Here is a 27,599-nt window from a genome sequence, read left to right as displayed (position 1 = left end):
TAGTGTCTCTGCTTTTATATATATATATATATATATATATATACACAATACAATGTAATAGAAAATGTGAAATATTGAGCAAGTAAAACATGTTACATTTGTACTTGTTTGTTCAATCAACAATTTGGCAAACAGCACACATTTGTGGAAATGATGATTTAATTTGTTTCTCTGAACTGTGCCATCATTCATTTGGAGTCATCTGGCTTTTACTGCCCAGATGTGATCCTGCCTGCTCCAGCCACATCACGTTCGGTCCACTAATCACCATACAGAAATAGAAAAAATGTTTTTCCGTTTCTGGTTAGCTAAGATGCAAGAGATGAGAGGTCAGAGCTGTCATATGTGGAATCATAGCAAATGCAGTCGGTTGTGTGCTTGACGGATTGACGGATTGATTTAGAGACGGCAGGGTGATCCGGTGACTAACTGACACCAATTACAGTGAGGTCCACTGCAGGCTTTCACAGCCACAGGCAGATGGAGGAAGGTCCCAGTGTTCCACAGTCAAGGATGTGTTTCAAAAACAGTTTGTGTGGCAGTTCGATGGTGGGACATCGAATCATCACTTACAGGAAGACCTCCGACCCTCCAAGAGTTTGGAAAGGGGCAAAAGAAAAATAACAAGCCGGAGCTGTCGCTAGCGAGTGATAGGAATTGGCTTTGAGAACCTGACATGACACGGATACACGCATGCGCCCCTGGGCTCACTTGCTCTGATGCTCACACCCAGCAGGGGGGTGGGAATATTGGGCTCCGGTCTTCAGATCACTTATCTTACCACTCAGACTTGTTTTCTTCCAATACCAATTTTAACAGAGCTGTGCCAGCTCTAGCCATTACTGGATTGTGCTGTCAACCACTCTACAAAGAGCTGTATATGGTAGGAAATGGTATTCTACAGGCGGGTTCACACCTTGTTTTCCATTTTCTGGTCCGTTCTGAGAGGCAAAAATCCAGTCCAGAAATTTTAAACAGAAGTCATGTGGTGGACATGTTGTCGCTTATTGATTATGCAGTTGCCTCGACTGATGTGCTTTTCTACGCTGTGACAAAAGTGTGTGGATGAAGCAAAAATGTTTCCTTTAGTGGCTGGCTAGTTAGCCAGCTAGCTTACCAGTTCCACCAAGCTTTCATGCTACACTTCTGACAGCAAATCAGCCAAACAGCGTGCTGGTGGCCAGCGGCAGGGCTGGGTCTAAACAAACCATCAGTCAATACCCGCAGCTCGGAGACGACAAGACTGCAGAAAGCTCTCCGACAGCTGAATTAGACTCTTAGCGGCATGGCGTGCGCTAGCTCGCTAGTTAGAACAATTTGCGGTACATAAACAATAAATCCATCAAATTCAATGGTAGTAAATGTGCAAAAACAATGCTAGTTCGCCAGTCACACTTGTTTTCGCATGTATGATGATGATGTTTGACATGCTTGAATCCCGTTTGCAAAATATGGCTCAATAAAGCCGGTACCAGAGAAAGCGATCGTTGTGAGTGCATGACAACCTCAGGATTAGCAGGATCACTTTTTTCATCGTTAAAAACGATCTAATGCAGGAAGGTGCAGCTCCATTTCTTCATCAACTATTACAATGTATATATTTTTACAAGCTCAGCAAAAGGCTTTACAGCTGCAGTAAAGTGTTTGTGATCGTATCTGTGACATATCGCCGCACCAGCGGCTGACAGTCAATTGAGATTAGTGAGCTGTGAGGGAACATCCAATACAATCGCATCATCCACATGAGTACGTCTGTTCTTAGCATAAATGTGGCGTTTAGACTTAGTATTCTGTTAACAGTGATGGGCATCAGAGAGACTTTTCTCCGATGCCCTCAAGGATTCTATAAATTAGGATCGTATTAAAAAGGCAAGAAACCCCGAATGTTGTAATTTTACAGTGAATCTGTGATGATATCCTTTGAATAGGAAGCTGGCTGCAGTTCACACCTTAGTTATAGAAGATTCATGTTTTAGCTCTTCCTCTCTCTCTCTCACTTTAGTCCAACTTTGAAAGTTGATTAAATATGCTGTATCTGTTCTTGTGGTTCTTATGCTTCAGCGGACGGGATGATTCTCCAGCTTTAAAAAAAAGAGTTATCACTTGAGAAATTGGTTCTTAATGGCTGGATTATTTGAAAAGTAAACTTTCTTGATTTGGAATTACTGTTATTAATATTTTGGGCAAACTTTTCCACAATTTTTAATTGCTTCTTACAATTTTTTTTTAACTTTCTTTTTCGGAAAAGCACATTGGATATCTTAATTAATCAAAATGGAGTACTCTGCTTAACTTTGTTTCAACTGGGTTTCTCCTCTAGCATTATCTACTGGATGATTTGATGGCACATTTGTCATACAGTATACATTTTCTACAAATATTTCATTTAATTAAAGAGGAGGTTTTTGTTGGTAGATTTGTGCAGAGAAGTGTAAAAATGAAAGGAAATGTTGTATTTCTATGCTTATACTTGTGTTTTATCTGATACATTTTTATACTTTCACCATTGTAACCAGCCCGGCTCCTCACAGTTATTCTTTTTGAGTAATTCTATCAGCACTGGCAGGTTCCAGATGTTTTTGTACTGGATGTTGCATTTTCCTGTTTCCTTGAGTGGGTCACACAAAGGCTGATCAACAGAAGCCCAGTTTTGTGATGGCGTCAGTGCGGATGGTAGAGGGCAGGCTGGACAGAGACGTTTATGTGAACTGATAGAGAGCTGATGCCAGATGTCATGGCCAATTGGGGGCAAAGGATATTCGGAGCACAGAAGCACCTTAGCCTGTCCATCTGCCTGAGGAGAGCTGACAACATCCCGACTCACCTGACATGGGCACGGAGTCGTTGGGAAAGCTCAGGTCATCCTCGGCCACCCAGGAGAAGCTCCAGTACCCTCTAGGAATGCCAGCAGCAGCTCTGCCACCCAACGGTTCACCTGCGAAAACAGCAAATCCACATCTCACTTTCAGACAACGTTTCGCAGAGACAAGATAAGAGATCCTGAAAACCGTTATTAATCATTCAAGTACATAATGAATACTCCTTGCTGTGTTTATTTGGGCTGACTGGTTGCCATCGATTTGGCATCCATGCTGAAGCAGGCATTCTCTCAACTCCTTCTGTTTATTAAAGTCTCAGGGACGGGGTGTCGGTTTCCGTTTGTTAGATGCACACAGTGTTTTTTTAAATAAGCTGTGTTCACAGAAAACATACAGTTTCTGCTTGCCAAATACATACGGCTTTCTTTTTGAAATAAACTTCCAATGTAGGTCTACTTAGTTTTCGGGTTTACATGGTTAGGTTCAGACAACAAAATCACCAGGCTAGCTTTTAGAAGATTTAATGGTTTGGGTTTGTTAGGTAAAATAATTACATTTGTAACTTTTGTACATGGTGCCAGTGAAGAACGTAAGTTACAATACAATCAAATTTGAAATAAGTCTAGGTTGGCTCGGTTTCATGCAGGACACAAACAGCCATCTTCTGGATGAAAACCTGAACCCAACCATTCACCCAGACCTCTTCCCAATGTGGTCCTCTTTGCTCTTCATACTACGTCAGTTGCTCTGAGAGTCTAATAATGGATTGGTTTACTTTGGAGTTAGTTGAAAGCCTGGTGCGTAACATCAAACCAATGGCCACTGACCAAGCCTCAGTATTTGACGCGTTGGGAGTGAAGACAGGTTGACAGAGGTCCCATTTATGTGGTAGTCCAACACACTCATCGCTCCACTAGCCTTAGTATCGTCAGTAAAAGTTTCACAGTTTCACCTTAATGCTCAAAATGTAAGAAAAAAAAAACATTTTCCACTTTAAATCAAATTTGAAGTCAATGAAACATTCACAGTATTGGTGCAGCAGATTAATAGCTGGAGAACTCAAGCAGTGGCACAATGAACTTGAGTCATAGTTTAAAAAGAAAAGTCCCAGGGCCCATATGAATTGGTTATTGGATATCGATAAGCTCTGCATAATTACCTGAGGACAAGTTTGCCTGATTTTGTTTGACTCTGTCTTCACCTTCTAAACTCTGGCCAATTACCACAAGATCGAACAGAAGTCTGTTACTGTAAAGGAGACGCAACAACTTTGTCTTTCACTTCGGTACCACCAGCGCTGCCACACACACACACCCATACACACTATCGTTCTCACTTTGTCCTTAGTCCATGGGTAATTAGCACACAGCCACAGACCAATCCAACACTGCCTAGGAATTCAAATGAGTCTTAAAGTGCGGTTTAACTTGAACACTGCCTTTCAGGACAGAGCACCTTTTTGGTTTCGGCCAAAGAAGATATGCATGATAAGATGTTGACTAGCATAACAGATGTGTGTACATTCTATGCTATTAATGCTTAAAATGCTCACACGAGATCCTTCCAGGGGGGAAGAAGATTGTATGTTTACCTCGTTTGAAGTAAAATCCTTTTATCTACGTATACAAAAGGATGGCTGTGTGCTTTTAATAAACTGGGAATTGAAATGACATCTCAGCGTTTACAGCTCGTGTCTTTTCAAGCATTGATGGATAGGCTAAGAGCAAAGCGATGTGTTCACAAGATGGAAGAAGGGTCAAGTGCAATATCAGTGCATTTAACTCTGAAGTCATTTTTGTTCCCTAGTCAACAGGAGTGGATAATGTGACATCAAATCGGCACGTCTCTGCAGATATATCTCAGGATGAGAACGAAGTTAAAGATGTATTAACGGGCCAAGAGACAAGTATATCAATGATTAGCAATTGGTACAACTGAAGAAATTACGAAATGTTCTAAAAGAGTTATGTGCAGTAGTACCGAGTAGCCCCTTCCCCAGCTTCAAATGAGGTGATTTTAATTTGTCTGCACTTGTTCGAAGGACAGAGTTCTTTGAAATCAGGCAACACAGTCCTAGGCCTGGATGAACGTTTTGCTCTTCCAAAACAGTGGACATCACCACATGCTGTCGAGACCCTTCATTTCCCCATTGATGGCCAGACGAGCGGAGTCAACTCTGCCCCCTTACAGAGAGCCTGGTTTGGGGTCAACAGCTGTCGCTACCGGGGACACTGGCTCTCCGGCCGGCCAGACACTGCATGAGCTGGCAGGCCGCTGCCTGGTAGCTGGAGCTGCTGCAAAGCTCTTAGATGAAGTGGAAAGCTGCTGGAGGAGCTGACTGGCCATTGTGAGAGGTGGATTGCTTTGTGACTGGCTGACAGCTGGGTGGACAAGCTGGCTGGCTGAGTGGCTATCACAGGAGAGGCCTCGTGTTGGCAATTATGTCCCCGATATTAACAGGTCAAGAAGGCCTAAGGCAGCAATGAGCCTCAACATAAAGCTCATTATTTGCCAGTCAATCTAAGTTCCAAACCCCATTTATGGAATGAAAAAATTAAACTTTCAATATACGAGCAGTGAAAATGAGTCTTTAGCATGTTGCATTAGCTCACCCTCACACGATCAACGTATCCTCACTCAACGGTTCTTTCGATATATTACGGAAAGTAGTTGGTTTGTCAATAAAGAACCCTCGCCGGAATAATGTTGTTCAAAATGTACTCATGGAAAACAGCATTTCTGGCATCCCCGTCAGCCGCGCAAGTATGTGCATGACAAACACATACACTCCTGTGCACTAACAGCCAGCAGTCCAAGTGCAATTCATCACCACAGAAGAGAGTTAACTCAGCTCAGTGAACAGTCTAATTCAGTCCCAACCACACTCCGAAATCCCTCAAACGCTTAGTGGATTCATCAATGAGGCTTGACTCGACCTGTCACTTAAACACGGCTACGCGCAAACGTACATCTCCCTCTCTCTCTCTCAGGCTGTCTCTTTTCGACTCTCAAATCACTCAAAATGTCTCACATCTTTTTTTGTTTTTGTTTTGACTGAGATTGAAGTGGATGGTTCCTGCAAAATCCATTAAAAAAAAGATATCAGACACCGACACACGAGGGACAGACACGCTGTACGTGATGTATATGGCGCTCGGGGGCTCTGTTTCACTCTGGTGCAATGATCCAGAAATGAAGCCAATTACCCGTGAAAAGGCGTGAGAGGCTGAGTGTGAGAGGTAGTGGATCCGTTGTGTCCAAGAAAAGACTACTGGTGGAGCTGGGATCTTATGGATTCTGGTTTGTTTGCAGGTCAAACACACGTTTCTAACATGCTTATGAGACTTGCAGCTGTGGGAAGATCCAACTCAACAAAGAGACGTTTGATGCCGTAGGATTTTCACACTCATTGGCCCTCGCATCGCAATCATCCCCTTTCCTATTTTGCCCCCCTACATACATTACTGTCTAAATAAATCGATTAGCTGTCCGGTGCAGTGACACGTCATTAAATGCTCGTCAAAGTCTGCCAGCGCCGCGTCAGGCAGCTCAGGCCCCCGGAATTGGCTGCTGTCGCTCCGCCCAACAAAAGGCTGCATTGATTTCCATCAGAGGAGCCCACGTGTCCGCTAAGCACTCCGGCTTTCATTAAGACCCTCGCAGAATTCCACGCACGTCGCCTAACCTCTCCCCTAAAAAAAAAACACGCGTCACACACGCACACACTTGATCGCACTTCTCACTGGAGACTTGTGCCAACAGAGGCAAGGCGTAACCTCCACTTCTCCAATTAAAACAGTCTTTAAAACGAGAGTGCGGTGACAGTAAATAATTCAAATATGTCTCATTGCGATTAATAGAGACGTCAAGTTCTTCCAGGTCTCATTCTAACGACTAGCATCGAAGGTTAAACAGGGTTAAATAGAGGGAGGCGGATTTCAAGTGTTCATGTTAATATACGCTTGTTGGATGCTTTAAGAGAGGGGGGGGGGGGGTTTCTAAGAGGCTTTCTGCATTCGTCATAATGTTGGTACATGTTTTTTTTTCAGCATAAACCCTGTCTTGTAAACAAGCAGCGGTTGCAAACTCACTTCTACCCTCCTCTATAGTCGTCACTGAACTTGGTGTGGATGACATTTCTTTGTGGAATATGAAATTAATGGGAACAAATAATGCAAATTTTCAGGTTAACGCAGGTAGTTTGGGTTTCTATTAGAACATGTTTACATGCTTTAACATAAAAAAAACACATTATTTCTAACAACACCTGTATTAACCCTCTTTTGGGTAGGTGTTCTTAAAGATACAGGCGTTAAAATGCAGCGTTTCAGATAGTTTTCTTTGCAGGAAGAGGCTATCTGAGCAAACTCGCTTCTGCCCTCCTCTATAGCTGTCACTGAATTTTTTAAGCAAGAAGGCAGCATGGATTACATTCTGCAGAAAGCAGAAACGACTGACAAAACGAGCAATAATGGGGGACATTTTTAAAATTAGAACTTTGATTGAGTCAAACTGAGTGCAATATGCAGCAGTGTAATATTAAATGAAATTAAAGGGGACATATCATGCTAATTTGTAGGTTCATACTTGTATTTTGGGTTTCTGTTAGAACATGTTTACATGCTTTACGGTTCTATAAACACATTATGTCTCTCATACTGTCAGTCTGAATATACCTGTATTCACCCTCTGTCTGAAATGCTCCGTTTTAGCGCCTGTCTCTTTAAGACAACCTACCGATAAAAGCTGCTTTGATCTGCCAGATCTGACTGTCATGTTGAATGTTTTCTGACGTAGGCAGCTGTCAAAAAACTGGCCAGGCTGCCTCACTTCAGTTCAGCTGTGGCTCAAAGCGGGTTGTCCTTTGACACCAAGGTTGGCGGTTCGATCCCCGGCTTCTCCTGCCATGTCAAAATGGCCTTGAGCGAGACACTGAGCCCCAAGTTGCTCCCTGGGAGCTTTAGAGCAGCCAACTGTTCCTCATGCTGAGGATGGGTTAAATGCTAGGGTCAAATTTCCAGGTTCTTTTGTGGGTTGGTAGACACTCCAGATACCCAAAATGATGTGCTCAAGCACTTTTTCATGATATGTCCCTCTTTAAATGTCCTCCTCTAGCTGAATATAGGTTGTGAACCGTTCGCTTTGGATGTCAAACACTCAGCGCCGGTAAACAAGCTTCCGATGCAATATACTCCGCAACGAGCAGAGACAGCGAACCGCAGCGTATGATGAAATACCAGCTACGCCAAACACCCACCCCTGAAACAGCATCACAGGAATGCCTTCTGACAGCACCTGAGACGCTCCCCCTAAGTAACGTGTGTTCATTCGCCCGCAATTCAGAGTGAGCTGTTTTTTTTTGTTTTTTTTTATAAATCAAAGAAAGCAATCACACGGCTTCAGTCTGAAAGTATTATCCAGGGGAAGAAAGGGTTGCTCGGTGACAATGAAGATGTCAACTGGGCTTCCCCGATGCTCATTAAAGAAAATGAATTTTATACACTGCAATCATACTTCCTCCCTCTTTCTTCGAGGCTTTGCTGCACCAGTTGTGCTCCCAAACACACACCTATTAACATAGCAGGCAGCCCATTACTCACAACTAAAGGCATAAACATGACTCATTCACAGAAACAGAGGGACTCCTAAAAGTTGCAAGGGAAAAAGAAAAGAAAAAAGTTTGAGCATTCGACATGCTCTGGAAAAGAGCTTGTGGCCACAGGGTGTCCAACGTAATGATGGGAGCGCAAATTTAATTATTTATGCAAGATGCTTTCCCGTTTCATGCCTTGTATTGAGCCCAACAGACCTCTTATTTATGTCAATGTAAGACAGCTGCTTCAGCAAAGCCTTATAGAGCAGAGCTTTCCAAAGAGGTGTGGGGGGCAGGTGCATGCAAAGTTAGTCATTGTCATACTTGCCCGTCTAATTTGGAGCTCATTAAGGTAATTAAGTAAGATACTTCTGTAATTCAAGTTTTTTTTCAGTATCAGAGTAATCCAGTGATAGTGATGTATATATACATCCATGGGTATGTTGCTGAGAACAGCTGCAAATGGCCAATTCTGCATAAATACATGTTGTATGAGAGGGGCTCCGTAGAGTTGGACTTTAACAGACCCCTGCTCTCGAGAGCGCCATTGAATCATACCTCTCACTCGTTGCAATGTAGGATTTCTCAAACTATTTTCACATTTTCTAAATAAACTGTTTTGAAAGGGATACCTCGCCCACAAAATGATCTCAGTATGTGGATTACTCATGCAGGGTCTACCTTGGATTGTTGAGGAAAACTTTGTTGGACCCAAACAGGGAGAAAAAGTCTTGATGAATTGAGGTACAGATTACAATTTAGAAGACAAATCGTGCTACAACATCATAATAGTGACTGTTTTTGTATTTTTGCTCCAGTTGAGGAGCTGCAACCAGCAAGTCAACATTCTACACAGTGGCCTGGGCACCAGCCATGCACAGCTGGGCTTTTTACAAGCCTGTGGGTAATGTAGTCCTTTATTAGCAACTCAAGGACAAACACTGTTTTCCTCCGACAAAGTGGAAACCAGAACCATTCCCCCTCCGCTCCTGCAGCTTGCGCTGGGTCTCCATACCGTTACGTTTCCAACGCAATGGGTTCAAATAACAACGCGTATACTTCTGGAACCCGACGTTGGAGCCACATAATAAATCCCAGAGCAGAGCTCATCGACTCCTCGTCGACTTCAAAGCGTTTGACCGTGATGCAGCGGCGTTTGTTTCGTTACATCATCAAAGCGCGCGCCGAGCAAGATCTGAATTGAAGGAGGCATTGAGCAACATGTGTGCGTGTATGTGTGTGTGTGTGTCATGAACTAGCTAGTATGATATTTCATGCACATACAGTATGAATCAAAAGAGCAGCATTCAAAGCCCACTCTTGTGCACAAGAGGTGATCCCCATATAAGAAGGTGAAAGTACCGACTGAGCCGTTACCGCGCTCAGGGGCAGAGAATCAGAAGCACTTATCCCATGAGTGTCGTTACAATATGAAGTTAAATTACACACTCACACTCAGGAGCAATATGCTTTTAGCTCGTGTTTAATGCATGCTGATGCTGAGGTAAATAAAACTGCTCTGCTGTACACTTTGCTCCAAACTAGCTGTTCCTCACCACAGAGAGGTTTCGTTCTTTTTGGGGGGCAAATCACCCAGCAACCAAATGTAGTGATGAACTCAACAAAACACACATATCATTCTACTGAATGAGGAATATTCTATGTTACGTGTCCTCTTCTGACTTTAACAAGTAAAAACAAGCTCCCAAGCCTCCGTCTGTCTTTAGAGGACTCCGTCCCTGTAAACTCGATGAAACAGCCGACGCGTCCCCGGTCAGCCGACTACCGCTCCGAGATGTCGAACGCAACACAGTGAAATTAAAGTGATGAATATTTCCCTCAGCGTGGGAATGCATGCATATAAAAATTAAAAATAAAGAATTCTATATTACAAATCGCTGAGGCTTCCACATCCTGGAAACACGTCGCATTTGCTCAAAAGAGAGAGAAGGTAGAGGGCAAAAGCGCAGACTGCTCCTCCTTGACGAGATGCCTCTGAAGACGGTGACATCTTGGCCGGCTTTCTCACGACGTGAACGTTAGAATTAAAACAAAAACCAGCAATGAAAACAATGCAGAAAGTAACTCAGGAGAGCTCTTTTAACCAAGAACTTGAAAACAAAACAAAAAATATCTGCTTTTTACAGTCCACAAATTATTTGCGCAACACAAGGAAACAGGTTTTCAATTGCAGGAACATAAAAAACATATAATATAATGTAGATTATTATATGTTTTAGAGCAGAAGTAGCCAACCCGGTGCCCGTAGGCACCTGGTCGCCCGCAGGGACCACGTGAGTCGCCCGCAAGGCATGTTCTAAAAATAGCACTAAGAAGGCAAATCACTGTCAAAATCCGAGAGCGCAAATAAGATCCACGCGCATGTGTGTGCGTGCAAATTAAACAACTTACTTACTTTGACTAGTGCTTTCACATCACTCTGCGCAGAATATCTGCTCGCGCGAGCAAAATTGCAGCCTGCAAGGAGAAAAGCATGCTTTGAGCGCGAGGGGCATCTGCTAGCTACTATCACTGCTCTTATGCTTGCAAAACTTTCACTTGCTCGCTCGCGCGTAGTTTTTCTTTTTGACACTAAGTGGGCGGACCCAGTCACCATTGTATAACTACGTTTAATTGGTTACAATCCTCGTCTTTGGATTGGCCGGATATTACTCGGATATCAATCTTACATATCTGATCATTTGTATAAACATGGGACAGAGTTCATGATTTGTTCAAAAATGTTACAAAAGTAGTGGTTAGTACAAACGAGACATGATGTGATGATATGACAGTTAATGATTTCCTAAAAAATGTTAGAAGTGATAATTTGTACAGAAATATAACAGATGTGACTTTGAACAAAATACACAATCATTGTTAAACTTCTTGTGCCCGACCGCGGACCATTTGGTCGTCCATCGAGAAAGTTTAGCGTACAGAGTGTCGTACAATGCACTTTTCAGGAACGAATATAATGAATGTTATACACATGTTATATACCCAATTAAGGAAAAAACTCTGGGCTACAAGATCATGTAAGCTTACATGCTCCAAACACAATTCTACACAACTAAAACAAACAACTATAAGAATTACCAAAATATCAGCCGACTCCGCACTACAGTCGGAGCTACCAAGAGAAAGCTACAAGCCAACACGGAAAACCGAGATACCAGAAAGCAAGCCAATTCTACACAGATTCTGGAAATACCTTCAATATTTCTCTCTGTGAAACCATTACATAGAGATGAGCCATCAAACACCAGAACCACAAACCGCTTTACCGATTTTTATCAGAAACACAGCTCACCTTTCGCTGCTTTCGTAAAGACAAAGCATAGAATCCCGTTTTTTTTTCTTCAAATATCTGTTCTACGGATGTCCTGTCATAAATCTGTTTCCGTGAATACAGTGGGTGATATCTAAACCAGGGGACCAGGGGTGGGGGTTTGACTTTCTGCGTATCGGATTTTACGCTTCACGAGGGACGGCGCGTTTTTGATTCTGACTGGCTAAAAGTGCTATCAATCTTTTCCACGTGGGGTCGGCTCAATTCTCTAGACTCTAACGCGTCGAAAGAGGTGTCAATCACTTCATTCGACCAATGGGCTGCTGACTTACAGGTCCGCGAAGACACAGAGGAACTAGAGTCAGACAAACTCCATGATGACAGAGACACACAGAGAGGGCTCAGAGAGGATTCTGGCTCTCAAAATAAAGCCAAACTGCTGTATTTGGATGTTTTGAACACCATTAGTGATAAAACAAGTGAAATATATAGTTATATAGTATAGATAATTAAAATGGAACAGATAGTTCCAAAATGACAATTTTGGTGAGCTCGCCTGACCTCTCTGTACTAAAACCTCTCTAATTTTGTTCTGCTTCACTTTATCAAAGTCTAAGATTGCAGAGAGACTGTTCACATATTGTGCTATGATTTGGGAGAGGTTTAAACTTTCAGCTGCATCATTCAAAAGAGATAATCATGCTTTCTGTGCTTTTCTTTTCAGGTGAACCTGAAACTTTTCAATTTGAGCTGTGTGTTTATTATAACTTCAATTATAACAAATTATTAAAATAGACCTTGTAGTTGCAGAAATACTCTTTTTAGTAAGGGTATGCAATTTTTGAGTAGAGGCCTAAAAAATAAGGTTAGGGCTCAAGAGGTTTTAATAATTATTATGAGTAATCATTGACATGTGATCAGATAGTCTCTTCACAAATATCATTATTATTAAAAGGTGATCTGTGCAAGTTTGTTATTCAGGAAGTTTGTATCAAACAAGTAGCCCTTCTTACTACTCAGTGCCCTTGAAGTAGCTCTCCGTTTCAAAAAGGTTGGTGACCCCTGTTTTAGAGTAAAGTATAATGATTGGATTATTAAAGAAATACTATTGGTCCATTTCGATTCCATTAATGCTGAAGTTCTTATCTCTCCAATTCTTGGGCACGAGCCAGGGCATTGGCACACGGCCCAACACCTAACCTGTTTAGGGGCATCACCTACGCTGATAATTAACAATCAGCCTTCAATTCATGATCAAGCGGCACTCATCATCAGGCACACCTGGAGTTCTTTGAAAAGGGAATATGAGAGAAATGTTAGAGAATGTTGCTGGTTGAGGTCCATTATTATTCTTTTGCATCAGAGGGTCAAAGAGAGAAAGGGGGGGCAACACTGCACCCTGCTTGTCCCCGAATAATCATTCGCCTGCAACAGCTGACGCCATCACATCAGAGTGAGCAAGAACAAGAGAGAGAGGGGGAAAGAGAGAGAGACAGAAACATAGAGGGGCAGTGACGGAGAGGGGGGGGGGGGAGACAGAGCGAGAGAGAGAGAGACAGAAACATAGAGAGAGAGAGGGGGAGAGAGAGGGTGGGGGAGATGGGGGGAGAGAGAGAGAGAGGGGGAAAGAGACAGAGAGAGAGAGAGGGGGGAGAGAGAGACACAGAGACACAAGGCCGGTGGATCTCATATGATAGCAGGTCTCCTTTGTCCCTCTGCCTATTGACTCCATGATGTGCAGCACAGTCTGCAGGGCTCCTTGTGTTCACTGCCTTGGGCGCTTCCAGGACACGAAAACTCAGTTTCACTCTCAACACTTTTTTTTTTCTTGCAATCTTTTGCATTTGATCGAGCTGCTTGAAGGTCAGGAAGAGGTCATTTTTCTTTTTTTAACCAGCCATCCTCCTGCTTTCTGCTCTGTAACCAAGCAACAACATTACAGAGAGAAACACCATCACACCCAGGGAAGCAAGCGCACCGGAGTAAAAAGAACATCTATCTCTCATGTCTCATGTTCCTCTGTTGAAGGCAACAACGGTGTTTACATTGTAGCATGGACTGCGTGACGGACGGTAAGCCAATCAGCGGCGGCTCTGACTCAATCAGGAGTGAGGTGCAGCCCTTCTGGCTCACAGCGACTAATGAAAAAAAAGAACACGAGCATATTATTATTATTATTATGAAACCAACTTGTCAGTGTGCAGCTGATGATGTTTGATGGGGGATGCTCTCCTGGAGCAAATTCCCCTCTACTTGTGGAATTTCTTCCAAACCAGTGACTGCACATCATCATTTTTTTATTCACTAGCTGCTTTTTACCACCCCCCGTCAAAGAGTGACAGCTACACATCTCCAACTTGACAGAACACACATCAGAGGGATCAGAGACGCTCATTCCTTGATGTTCGGCACTCTGTTGCGGCTGCAAGAGTCGTATCACGGTGACGCCGATGGAGACGAGTGATGTGTGAAAAAGACGTTCGTCCATGTGTGTCATGTGACTGGACGCATTTCACTGACCAACAGAAAGACAAAAGAGAAAAAAACGGGAATTGTTGCAAATGATATGGAACACGAGGCTTCTAATGGCACAGATGTATTCCGAGCCCGCGCACCTTCAAACTATCAAAGTATCATTTTTGAAGCTCCCCTTGCAAAGGTTCATGGTTCAAGGATCTTTACACACTTAAATACACCGTGCATATTCTTGTTTGTTCATGGAGATATTATATCCTTGCAAACTTAAGAGTGTGCAAACAAGTGGGCTATTTTGGTCTGTTACGTTGGAGAAGCACGGTGCCAAACGTTACATTTCCTCCCTGAAACACTCACACATTTAGAATAATTGACTTTCACATCCTTGTAGGAGTTCTGTGTGCATGTGTGTGTCGGTTAAATTGCATTACAGAAGAGTGGGAACATGTGTGACTTGCTGGCAACACACATTTTCGGACGGCTGTGGCAGTTTTGACGTCTTCGCTGTAAATCACAGATCGAGCAGGAACGCGTTATTTAAGAGGAGGTGACTCAGCTGTCAGTGACAGTCTCTCAGAGCTACAGCAACATGAAGCCACAAATCAAATACCGCCGCACAATATCCACAGGCCCCTTTTTTTTTGCCCCTTGGAATAGGGCGAGACCAGGGATTGTTGTCATGCGGGGTTAGACGTAAAACAATCAGAAAATAGCTGCGGTGATGTCATCAATACCGTACACTCACATTTGTTTTTTGAGCTCTCGGGAGCAGTGACATGTCTCTGTGAGCAACACTGTGGATTTAGCAATTATTTTTTTGGTGTTGCGGATGTTGTATTGTAGATACATTGGTTTGATTTACATAACCTAGGGTTAGGATTAATGTGTAAATTGTGCTATGATTTAGTTCCATATACATTGAATTAACCAACGGTTGTATTAACGTCTGCATCTTAAAATAAACTACCTTTAGAAAAATGTATTTCACTGATTTGCCCTTCAGCTTTACATTCAGTTCATTCAGGTTTGAAGTGATGTCAACCCAAAAACCATGATGTTATATTTTTCTCATCTTCTAAAAAGAGAAATTAGTGTGCAGGGACTTTATCTGCAAAACCACTTGTTTCAGCTCTATTCTCTCTGTTATTAACATCATTGTTGGTCAGTGAATGAATGTGTGAGGATTCTGATCATATTGGGCTCTTAGTTCATTCATTATGTGACTTAATTTCACATGAGTGGGTACGTTTGCTTAAAAGAGTTGTTTTGTCTCGTAGTGGTGCTTCACATTACCGCTTTTATTAATCACCACATGAACATATGAGCCATACTGGCTTTAAACTGCCCGTGTGAAGAATAAACCTTAAAGAATCTGTTCATTAATGGTTAAAGACTCTGGTCTCGCTGGTCTCGCTGTCCACTTTTCTCTTTTTGAAGAACGTCATGTGAAATAACTTCCCCGACTCACGTAATATTTCTACCCTTCGTTCTGTGCCGGTTAAAATTTGATATTTGCATGCATGCTAATTTCGAGCCCACATTCTAGAGCAGTACGCTATGTAATGGCTGCTAGTGGTGGGGAAAATTGTTATAGTTCATTAAAGAGTCAGCTCTGGGCCCACAAAGGCAGTACCCCAGGGGCACCATCGACATCCGATTTAACTGTGACCGTGATTGAGCCACAGAATTAAAATAGGTTTAGGAGCACAAGTGCTTGCTAGTTGAGTGGAATTAGCAAGCTAACTAGCCAGTTGTCTGCTGGTTAGCTTGCTTATTCCACCATGTTTTAATGCTGCACTGGATACAAATGAGGCAAACAAAGTTGTGGACGGCCATTAGTCGGTTTTAGTTTATATGCCAGCTACAATGGTCGCAGTGGCAATGCTACAGATAAAAATGGCCGCCGCTCAGACCTTCTTGCAACGTCGATTTTAATGGTAACGTCCGATCTTCTCTTATTGTATCTCTATGGATTGAAACCTAAGGCCTTTGTGATGCAATAATGAGGAATACAGTCCACACACTCAAACACAGCAGTTGTTGTGCTAATTTTATCTTTAAGAAGAAATATTTTTTTTCATTTTGAGTTGTTCACTTTATTAAAAAGTATTTATTTTTCATCCTTCTATAACGTTCTTGCATGAATTGGATAGTGTAAGTCTTATTTCAGCAAATTGCCTCTCATTGTTACATCTATCCAACGCTAGTGTTACAACGGAACTCTTTGTATTTGACAATGACTCACGTGGTCTGTCATTGTGTAGCAGACGTCCAAGGGATTTTTGTATTTGCAGTGGACAAATATGTGCACCGTGTGTCATAGCTTGACAGAATTAGCACGAACAACCACTGAGTTGTGATGCTCAAACACAAAGGCGTTGCTATCGTCCCCGGCCTCCCCCTGTTGCAACATCTTGGCAACGTCACATGCATTCTGCGCGAGGCTCCGCTAACAAACACGATCCATCAAGAACGAGCCGTCACTGTATGAAAGTGGACATGATTTACCGCAACGCCTCCCCACTCCCCCTATAATCACTCGAGTTAATGTAATGCGGGCAAGCTTTTAAAAACTAAAATGGTACTCTATAAATCTGGCCCGTCTCTTGACCTGCCATCTTTCCTTCCTCTCTTGTTTTTGCCAGTTTCTGCTTGTTCGCCCTCTCTCTTTACCACACACACAAACACACAGTGTCCCTCTATTGTGGCAGTCAGTCCTTCCAGCTCCCTCTTCACACCAGCAGTCTCATTCTTCCTCCATGAAATCTGACTCTTACCTGCGCCTTATTCCGTGTGATTTTCCCCTCCACTACAGAGAGGACAGCCACTAGCAGCAAATCATCTCTGTTGCCTCTCAAGAGTTTGCCCAACGCACCTTTTCAATGGAGCTTTGTGTAAAGTGGGTTTCCCACACTGCCCTCTGCCTGCTTTAAAAACATGTTTACTCCCTGGTTGTTTTTAGTATCTGGTCTGAAAACATGCTCACTTAAAAGCTTGCTATCCTTATATCATGATTTAATGTTGAATTGCAGGGACTATAGACTATTGTAATATTGAAACAACATGACAATATCAAAGGGGCCAGTGTGTTGGTTATGGCAACATCCAGCGGTGATGTTTCAGATTGCAGCCAAATGAAAATGAAAAACCCAAAAGGCCCTCTCTAGAGCCTGTTTGGTTTGTGCTTTCTGGGCTACCGTGGCCACATGGCAGCTCATTTTCAGCTAACAAAAACACTTAGTGTCAGGTGATTATACACTGATGAAAACATACTTATTAATATTCTATTACATTTCTGCCAATAGATCACACGGAATGTTAGACACTGTCCCTTTAAAAAGGCAGTTCCACAAATTGATCAGTTTGCTGACTTGTTAGGAAACAAGCATTTAAACGAAAATGCTAATCCTCCACTTTGCATTCTGACATAATAAAAAAATGACCTTTTGTTGTAGATATATAAACATATATTCGGTAAGTGTTACAGAATAGTGGGTGGAATTAAAATGGAGCAATTACTCATAACTCATAACTAACAATTGGTGAGGGCAGTTTTCGTTCCTTCCTCCTGAAAGTAAGCAGCGAGTTATGTTTCATTCATAATTTATGTGTATTTGACTAATCTACATTATAAAACTGCACTTTCTTCTCTTCCAGATTACGTTGCCTCCCGTCGCTTGACATGATGCACGGCGTAACGCACAATGGAGCACAGCCAACAGTCTGGTTTCCGATGGATTTAGTGTCAATGCTTTCATCCATTCACAGGTTAAGTTGACCGCGGTGGACCGGTCTCTCGAAAAAATTCTTTTCACAACTCGATGGCTCTCCTGCTGCACCTGGTTAAGCCTCCGGGGCCGCCCCCACTCTGCATTAAACATTAATGCAAACATCCATTTCACACGGAAACACAGCAGCTCTATGTGCTCTCAGTCCGGTCAGTTGTGAGGTCGACTCTGTGCCACATTCTTGCTGATCTACGTAGGAGTGTGTCTGTGATGTGTGTTAGGAGAGCTGTGGTTCAGCAGCTGGAGGATTGGGAGAGTGTGTGTGTGTGTGTGGGCGCTATATGCATATGTATCCTTTTCCAAATGTGTATCTCTGTGTATTTTGATGCATAACATTTTTGGAAATTTGTTTGGTGACACGTAGGCCTCTGTATTCCAAACTAAACACACCAAAATTGGTTACTTACTTTGATTAGTTTATCATTTAATGAGTTCCTGTGCTTGTTTGTTTGGTCTTTAAGCTGTTCTGTGCAAGATTTAAATTATGGGGGGGAACAAATGCAAATGCATTTCTGCTTTTGCAAATGGTCACCAGCTAAAAAAAAAAAATGTTTGTGTGCAGTAAATGACAGGAAGAGCTTAGTGCTCCAGTAGTGGAACCATGTCACGTAGGCAGAGAGCAAAAAGCATGACCGGGCTCTTCAAATCCAAATGTTAGGCTCGGCAACTCCATTTCTATAGACTATAGACTGACTGTGGCTGGCAGCATTTGCATGCCACAGAGTATACATATAACATAATTACAACAACCGCCCAAACCTTGGAATTAACCTGAGCAACACATTCCATTACACACAAAAAAACCATTAGCCTGCACATATGAATACAGCGTATACCCACCTCTGTGTAGGGGGATTTCAGTACATCTACCTACCACCATGCAGATTAAGGCCTTATGTAACAATCTTTCATGTAATCCATGGCGCTAACAACTCAGGGGGAGACTTTTGTACCTTCACTCTAGCGGCTCGTCCCATTTTCTATGGGACACAAAGGAATCCCTTTGCAAGGCATTGTGGGACTCCAGGTGAGAGGAGGAGTGAGCTTTGCCAGTAAGTGACACAATGAAACTGACGAGGCGGCTTGGACCGGGAAAACTATTCCAAGTTGCCATCATCTGCATTTGAATGTCATGTGTATAGTCGTGTGTGTGAAATGCTCTGAACTAAAGCAATGTGTTGTTTCTTCACTGATGCTATGGAAATGTAACAACTCAACACATAAGCTTGTCACTATATACATTAACAATTGACTACACTGGTGATTTGCACTACCCTCTGATGAAAACATTGAAAGCATTTTCCACAGCTGCCACTCTCGTATGTCAGTTGTTTTTTAAAGCTAACTCCAGGCCATGATAATCATTTTCAAACAACTAGTCAATCAGCCCAAGTGCTGCTGCCAACCATTATCAATTAGACTCGACATACATAATGCCATACACTAGTTACAGACACCCGTATGGTTTGTCAAAAATGGTTCGAGGTTGAAAGAGGAAATTCAAAGAATGACAAGAAAAAAGGAATGCAGCGAAAGGAACTTAAATAGAAATATAACCGGTTAAATAACTGTAATGTCACTTCAAGTCCACAACGGTTGTCCAACTCAAAAAAGTCCTCCATGTACAGACCGCACCAAACACACAAAATTCAGAAAAAGGAAAAAAATTCAGGAAAAGCTATGTGTTGCACAAAACTTCCCCAAAAGACGTAAACTCACAGGACGTAGTATTGGGAATTGCTAATCCGGCTAATCAAGTGTGGTTTGAGGTACAACCATAAAAAAAGAGCTAAATTATTTATCCCCCGTCAACGGAGGCTTATACCATCTACCGTCAAAAGTATTTCATTTTTCTTTCCACCCCAAACAATTATAATAATAATAATATCTTCCCTTTGTAACCCAGGCCACGCCCCCTTGCACCTGGGATCATGAAGGAAAGTGATCACCTGACCAGTGGTAGATTTATGACACTATGCATGGGTAACATGTGCACCAGAGGCTTAAGGGGGGTTTAGTATTACGTCATCTAATATATACACACATACGTTACTCTCTCAATGGGCTGTAGAAACGTGTGCTGAAAAGCTTTGGCCCTGTTTACTCAATGTATATTATTTCCTTGTACAGTCTTGTAACCTGTTTACTCATGAGAGGACTTCAAATAAAGTTGTCCCATTATTTGCTTCTGATCCGTCCATTCGAACAAATATTTTTGCAAGAAGTGGAAAACCTTTTGTGACACAAACATACCTGAGGGAAAAGACAGCATTCAATCCGAAAGAAGTGGATCAGGAGCCTCTCAGAGGCAGCGTTGCTGCAGTCATGGGCTTCCTTGCTCCATTTGTTGAACTACTGCATTGCCCGATCAAAATGGGCCTGTTCAGAACGGGCCCATGGCCTGGCCTCAAACAACTTTACACCCACAGGTTTTGAAACCAGCTCACGTTTTTTGGCACTTTTTGGTTTGTTGCACCAGAGGTTCGGTTCTGAGCAATACACTGCCAAGACATAGTGGCATAGGTTTGTCTGTCATTTGGGTGCAAAAGCTCCAAAGAGAGCATTTGCCGGTGTGAAAGTTTCGTGGGGTCCCCTCAAATTTGACACTGCACTTCCTTCGGTCCTCAGCAATACACATGGACTAACATTAGGCCAGCACCTTACCCCAGCCAGTGTCATCTCCAGGTAATGAGTCCGTCTCCAAATGAGGGCTTTGCCCAAACAACAGCGGAGGATTTGGTTGGCCAGCAAATGGTGTCTTAAGATGAGGATGAGGATGAAGGGGCAAGGCAAACACAAAATAACGGTCCCACCACTACTCTTCAGATGGATGACAATATTACAACAGTGGGGAAGAAGAGAGGATTGACAGAACGCCCTTTGACCTCATTTGAAAAAAAAACGTGGGCGTACCGTGGGGCTTGATATCACAATTAAACACCTCCAAAATAATAAGCGTTTCATCGAGTCCATCAGCTGATATTTGAGGCAGGACGTGAATTCAAACTTTAGTGATACCTTGTTGAAGTTAGTTTTTTTGCTCCTAGTTGCATGGGGTGAACAGCTGGAACTGGAATTGAACATGGTACTGCTTTTTTTCTATGCAGAATTATGAATTCTGTTCTGTTTTATGAATTTGCATTTTGTTTCTGGAAAAAAACCTGGACTCAAACTTGCAATGTAGTATCTCTAGGCTGTTTAAAATATATATATATATAAATATCTATACATATATTTACTCTTACAGAAGGTGCTTTGTTTTTATTTTATGTTTTTATTTCCAGGCACATTAACACTTCGTGTTTTACAGGCTCATTTACCTACAATTACTAAAATATATATTTTTTATATTAATATCACATCTTTGTCAGTACTTCCGAGCATGAAAGCTGAAGGTAGTAGCAACATGTAATGTTTTCAAGGATGTGTACACCACATTCATTTTTTTATTTTGAATGCTTGAACAGAAATGATTCATGTCCATTTATTTATTGATATTACAGTAAATACATTATTCTGCTGTCCACCTCAGCTGCCGTGGTCATCACAGAGCAACTCCTCTCATCAGTGTGTACCGTAGTCCATATATGTGATACACAAACTCAAATGAAGCCATATCACAGGTTAAACAAGGGAAAAGCATCTACTTTGTAGTGTCCTGTGCTCTTGGCTTATAACAGTAACCTTCAGCAGGAAACACTCTATATACTCTTCAAGCTTTTCTGCCAGGTGGTGAACCTGATGAACCATCATGATGTTGTCTCTGCATGGGGGCCATCCATTTTTCAAGCAAACAGATTGACAGGGAAGAAGCATCAAAGCCAAATTGAAATGAAAAATGCATAAATTCAAACACACACACACACACACACACACACACACACACACACACACACACCAGCAGGATGGCCTCACTGCTCACCAGAAAAGGGAGTTTCCCTTGATGCACAGCTCTGGCGGTTGTTTCATCGTCAGGGATGTCAAGGGTGCCAGCTGGAAGACCGTCTTTGAACCTGAAGTTGGATAACGTCCCTGGTCCTTTCATATAACGCCAACGACAATTACGCAGACCAAGTAATGTTCATCCACAACAGCCGTGAGGACCACTGAGCTGGTTGAGGAGGAGCTTGGGTGATCACGTTTCCCATCAATGGACCCAAGAGAATTTTTTGACGAAAGCAATTAGCAAGGGCTGGCTGGGAGGGTTGAGGAATAACCTCCATTGCCAGGCACTCAAATATTGCCCCAACCACAATCCGGGCAATGTTCTGTGGGACAAACAGCCTCTGGAAAATGCTCCCTCCTCTTTTTACTCAAACTGAGCTGAATTAAGCCTGAAGTAGTGGCTGGAACAGGGCTTGGTCCAGGAGAAGTTTACAATGGTACTCTCCCTGTTCCTTTTTGGGTTTGACAGAGTACATCAGCACCTAGAATATTAAAAATCCTGACTAAGGAACAAAACAGCAACAACTAAGTCCTTCCCCTGGTGACCCACGGTGACGTAGTTAAACGTGAATGATTCTGAATTCATATAAGCGGTTTAAACCAGATGGCAATCTCTGGGTCTGAAAAGTGAAGCCAATGTGTACCTGCCTTAAACTTGCTTTCTTTCCAATGGACATCAGGGGCCAACACAGGACCCTACTTCTCAGAGTTTTTAGTCTCAATCACTACTTTTAAGTCTCCTTCAATACAGCATGATGTTCATTCAGTACATGATGGTCCCATTTAGAGTAAAATAGACCATAAAGCAGGGTATGCTTTAGGGAGGGGATACCTTGTGATTGACAGGTTGGGTGTTGTCCGTGTTTTGTCTGACAACTCTGATCTTTCAGTTCTAAAAGTTATTGTGACATTTCGGTCGCCTAAAAATGTCTTATTCAGCTTTCGGTTGTACTTGGGTTTAGGTTGTGTGACACCCTCTCTTGTCATTGCTTGTTCCAAAAAACCAAGATGGCGATGGCCGAAATGCCCAAACTCGAGGCTTCAAAAGTGTAGTGCACAAACCAGTGGGTGACATCATGCTGACTATGTCCACTTCTTATTTACAATCTTTGGTTTAAACCCACAAAATATCACATTTTCTTCCATCTTTTTAAAAAAATTGACATGGCCATAGCAACAGACTGCGCTGGTAGATTTGGTCGCTTCCAGTGGGTCTTGACATCAACAACTACATATCTACAATTTACACTATAGACAGCACAGCAGGCACTGCTAAAAGTACAAAACTTGTTTAAGGCATTACCAGGACAGACAACTCATTTACACATTTATTCATAACAGCAGGTGCAGCCCACAAACACAATGTACTGACTAATGTACTGCTAACATGAGCAGGTGGTTCCTCCTCGCTAGCTGGCTCATCTCCCACTCTATCGCTAAAGACGTGGCTTGAAAACAAATCCACTCTGTAGACTTGGGTCAACATTTGTTGTTTTTCCTCTATGAATAAATTCATCTTGTGTCTGCATGGACAACAAATGATAACCAGAATGGCATATGAAATAGCATAGTTCTCTCTGCTAAAAGCAGCATGATTAGCATATGACTAATACAGTGACGTCACACCTCACAGTACACTTTAAAGAAATATTAGGGCCAAATGTTACGATATTCCACCTTTGTCAGATCTGAGGGTTATTTCAGTCTTTACAATTCTGTATTGATCCATAATCCCATTACCATCCACAAGAACTGTTGAAGAGTTGTGCGTGCAGTATAAGTAGGATATATCTTATGCGCGTGTGTTTGTCAGTCTCTCCCTGTAACTTCCCAGTTAACGATCGCTCCTGTGGCCTACTGCACCGTGCCTCTCACATTAACGCCGACTGAAGATGCAGCTAAAATGACGGGGTTCCCATAGCTGACCCTGCGCAAACTTCCTTCATTAGTGTCAAGTGCCATTTAAGAAAAATATGAGGCAATCCATTTTCCCTGGCAGAGAATCCCGACAACACCAGAGGAATACAAATAAAAAGCCATCTGTCAATAACAACAAGGGAATTACTAGCAATGTTATTTAAATTTTTGTTTTTGTATTGACTTGTATTGGATCTGGGGGGAAATCCCATTTTGATCCGATACTTATTCACATTGTATACACCATGAGCTAAAGCCAAAGATCAACATTAAATGGGCATCAGGCTGTGTTGCACGCTGTCCACACGTAGCAATTACTAGTGATGAAAAACATGCTCTCGTACATACACAAAGGAACGACTCACGCTGTGCCCAGGAAATGTGTAAAATGAGGGCTAGCGGGGCTGCAAAAAACATCAGGAGGTTTAGAAGCACGCAGTCCTTTTCCAGACACACTGTGATGTTTAAATGGTCTCCTGCTACTTCTCTAATTCCTGCGGTTTCCTCCACCCACCCGCTGGTCCAGCAGCCGTGTGTAGTAACCCATCAGAGGAGAAGACTAGGCAGGGTGAATCACAATTACCGTACCTCCATCTGTCTGCATGTGAGCTCTCTCTCTCTCTCTCTCTCTTTATTTGCACACAAACAGCCGCTCAGCTCGCACACAAACAACACATTATCATCCAGGCGGAAACCACTAACTTCCAATGTGTGCCTCTTTTCCCCCACTTGTCACCCTCCGGATTTAAAGCATCCCACTGTCATTACCATCGCGCTGACCCCTCTCGAAGCAATCTACGCCGCCCTCATGTCCCTTTCAACAACCCCATCATGAGCATCACACAAATCACTGCACCTGGCTGCCGCTACTCGAGAGGCCGGAGCTGTAATCCAGCGCCACTGGGGCTGAACGTGTTTGTTTTAACCCGATTTGAGGGTGGATTCGGCTGAAAGGGGTGACCCACCTAACGCCTGTGAGGATCGCGTTGTTGGTTTTCTTAGACGTTTGTACTGATGTCTAATTTAGCCAATTTAGCTTCAAAAAGTCAAGAGTCTACTCAGGTCCCTATGCTTTCCCTGCTGTGTCCAAATATTCAACACACTGAATTACACCAGAAATACAGTCCCATGAGCTGTCATTTGATGATTTTTTTTTTATTGTTGCCCTCCCACAGGGCATGGATTACCAAACGAGTCAGCATATTAGCTTCCTGAATCCTCATTTATAACTTTAAACACATTCCCTGCTCTTGCAGGAGCAGCTCTTGTGCACTTCACCGTGCTGCAAAAAACCTTCTATTCGAAGCTACTTGGACTAATACATACATTATGGATCAAAAGTCAGCCAGAAATGTTCAGCGGTTAGAATATTACTGTTTTTGACATGCTGCATACACTTTAGTGAAATAAAAGATCATGGGAGGTTGTAAGGAGCTGCAGAGGGTCCACGTGTTGGATCAATACTGTGTTTCTATCTCTCATGTAGCTGTTGAGCTATATGGTAAAGGATTCAATGATTTTAATAAAATGTATGCACCCCCCCCTTACCCTCTCACCCCCCTGAGGTTCCCTTCAACAAGGCTTCTGTGAATGCAACACGTGGGAAGCTGTCGCAGGGATCCTCTGATCAATATCTTCACAGGAGCCATGATTGTTGCCCAAATTGCCCATGATTGAACGCATGCGCACAAGTGCACGCTTGTGTGTGTGTGTGTGTGCGCGCATGTGTGTGTGTGTGAGAGAGAGTTTAGGCCTGGTATGTCTTTCACATGTACGCTTATGCACACAAGTGACCTCGTACATCAATCACGCTCTGGCAAGAGCAGTACTGACAAGCAGCGAGAGACAAATCCGATGGGATTCCTGCTCACTCCCCCCCCCCGAAGCACGGTGAATGTGACACCGGGCTGTGATCGGGTAGTTGGAGAAGCGGGGGTGGGGGTGGTGGGGTGAGGGGGATAAGTGTAAAATCACCTTGCCCAAGGGTACGGCCTGCACTGATCAATATCTGTGAGAATTGATGCCGAACAGTGGAGAGTAGGTACGTGTATAGTCTATGTGTGTGTGTGTGTGTGTGTGTGTGTGTGTGTGTGTGTGTGTGCGTGTAAGTGTGGGTGCAGTGGCCTTAAAGGAGTCAGACAGGCCAAGGGTGAGCAGCAGCTCCCCCTGTTGGGTAGAAATAACTGCTGAATTGAAGATTATCAAGGCCTCAAACTGGAATGCTGGTTAGGAATACAAACTATAGGCTGTGACTATACCACATAAACAGGAAGTTATTTATTCTTCCAGAATGTTCACAGGGAAGCTTTGTAATTTGTTCTCTTTTTTTTGGCCCGCCTAGATATTATAGACATACAGTTTGTACAGCAGAGGCTGGACTCCCAACCAACCTGAAAATACTGAAGTATTAGCAGCTACATCAACCAAAAGTATCAAAAGTAGAAGTACTCATTTCGCAGAATGGTCAGACTGATGGATTAATGTGTTTGTGGCAGTTTTGTCGGAAGAGATGCGGTTGATTTTAACCATCAAACAAGCGTCGCGCTGTGCTGGGAAATGAATGTGCATAATGCTCAAAACCTATGAATACGTGTCTCTCAGTAGTTCTGAAGAGTTATCAAAACCACCGCAGTAAGAAAATATTTATCAAATGTGTATTTACTTGTTCAAAATGTTTTATAAATGAGTGTCTGTATGTTGAAGCACGAGGTCAGGTTGCTGCACAAGAACGGCTTATTAAAATGAATTTGCATTCAAACTGGTTGAAATATTCTTACCACGCTGGCAGATTTTCATTTACTTTTTTTAAAAGAAAAGAGAAAACACAAAGGACGCAATTAAGTCACTCTTCAGTGAGCCAAGTTAAAGCAGATCATATTTTTAGTTTTTGCTGCAGGAGGTGAAAATACAGCTTTCAATTATTTCCATAAATCAGCCCTTGAAGCTAATAAACATTTGATTCTCAGGATACGTTTATCATATTTTTGACTGTTAATTGATATACCAGCATAATGCAGCAGGTATTGGCGCTCCATCTCTATATGGGTCAGTTTGGATCAACCACATTTTGGATTAATTAATTAATGGTCACGGCCCTTGACAACCTCGAGTCTCTGTGTCAAAATCTATAGTTTCAAGACCCCCCCTGTTGGTTCCGCCTGCTTATATTGGACATAATCCAGAATGTATGTGTTAAATCAAAAGGCAGCAGTGGGTATTCCAGCAAAGAAGCATTGTACACATTGCACAGAAAGCTTTTGTCGCGGGGCACCACTGCAGGTTAATCCAGCAATGTGTGTGTGTGTGTATGTATGCGATGCCTACGTTTGCATATACAGTACAGCATGTTCACAAATCCTTACAAAAACAATATACCAAATAAACACCAGATGGAATTTGGCTTCAGAGCATTTACATTCATTTTCTGCACAATGTGTGCTTTTCTTCTGCCCCCGCGGAGATCTTCCCACCGCAGACACCCAGCTAGTATTTATGTTCGGCAGCAGTCATAAAGCCTCCACCTTGTCCTTGCACACCTTGGACCCATTGATGGGTTTGATAGGTGCTGCCTTCGGTCTGACATTATTTGGCTCATTTTCATCTTTTTCACGCTCTCTCACTCTTTCTCTCTCTCAAACAGGACCGTGTGTGTGTGTGTGTGTGTGTGTGTGTGTGGATATTAGAGTGAGTGAGCAGCAGAGTAAGAATGGAGGAGCAAAGGGCTGTGTGTGTGTGTGTGTGTGTGTGTGTGTGTGTGTGTGTGTGTGTGT

General features: G+C 42.7%; 1 protein-coding gene across 1 annotated transcript in view; it reads right to left on the bottom strand.

The window, feature by feature from the left end:
• The window catches only part of alk (ALK receptor tyrosine kinase), a 383,896-nt gene that overhangs the window by 238,955 nt on the left and 117,342 nt on the right, over positions 1–27,599 (bottom strand). Inside the window, exon 2 of the mRNA XM_031866715.1 lies at positions 2,825–2,935. Within this exon, the coding sequence (XP_031722575.1) occupies positions 2,825–2,935 (111 nt within the window). The remainder of the gene's footprint in view (positions 1–2,824; positions 2,936–27,599) is intronic.

The sequence above is a fragment of the Anarrhichthys ocellatus genome, unplaced genomic scaffold, assembly GCF_004355925.1.
Source record: "Anarrhichthys ocellatus isolate YVR2014 unplaced genomic scaffold, GSC_Weel_1.0 scaffold36, whole genome shotgun sequence".
Classification (NCBI taxonomy): domain Eukaryota; kingdom Metazoa; phylum Chordata; class Actinopteri; order Perciformes; family Anarhichadidae; genus Anarrhichthys; species Anarrhichthys ocellatus.
This window is presented reverse-complemented; position numbering and strand designations above follow the sequence as displayed.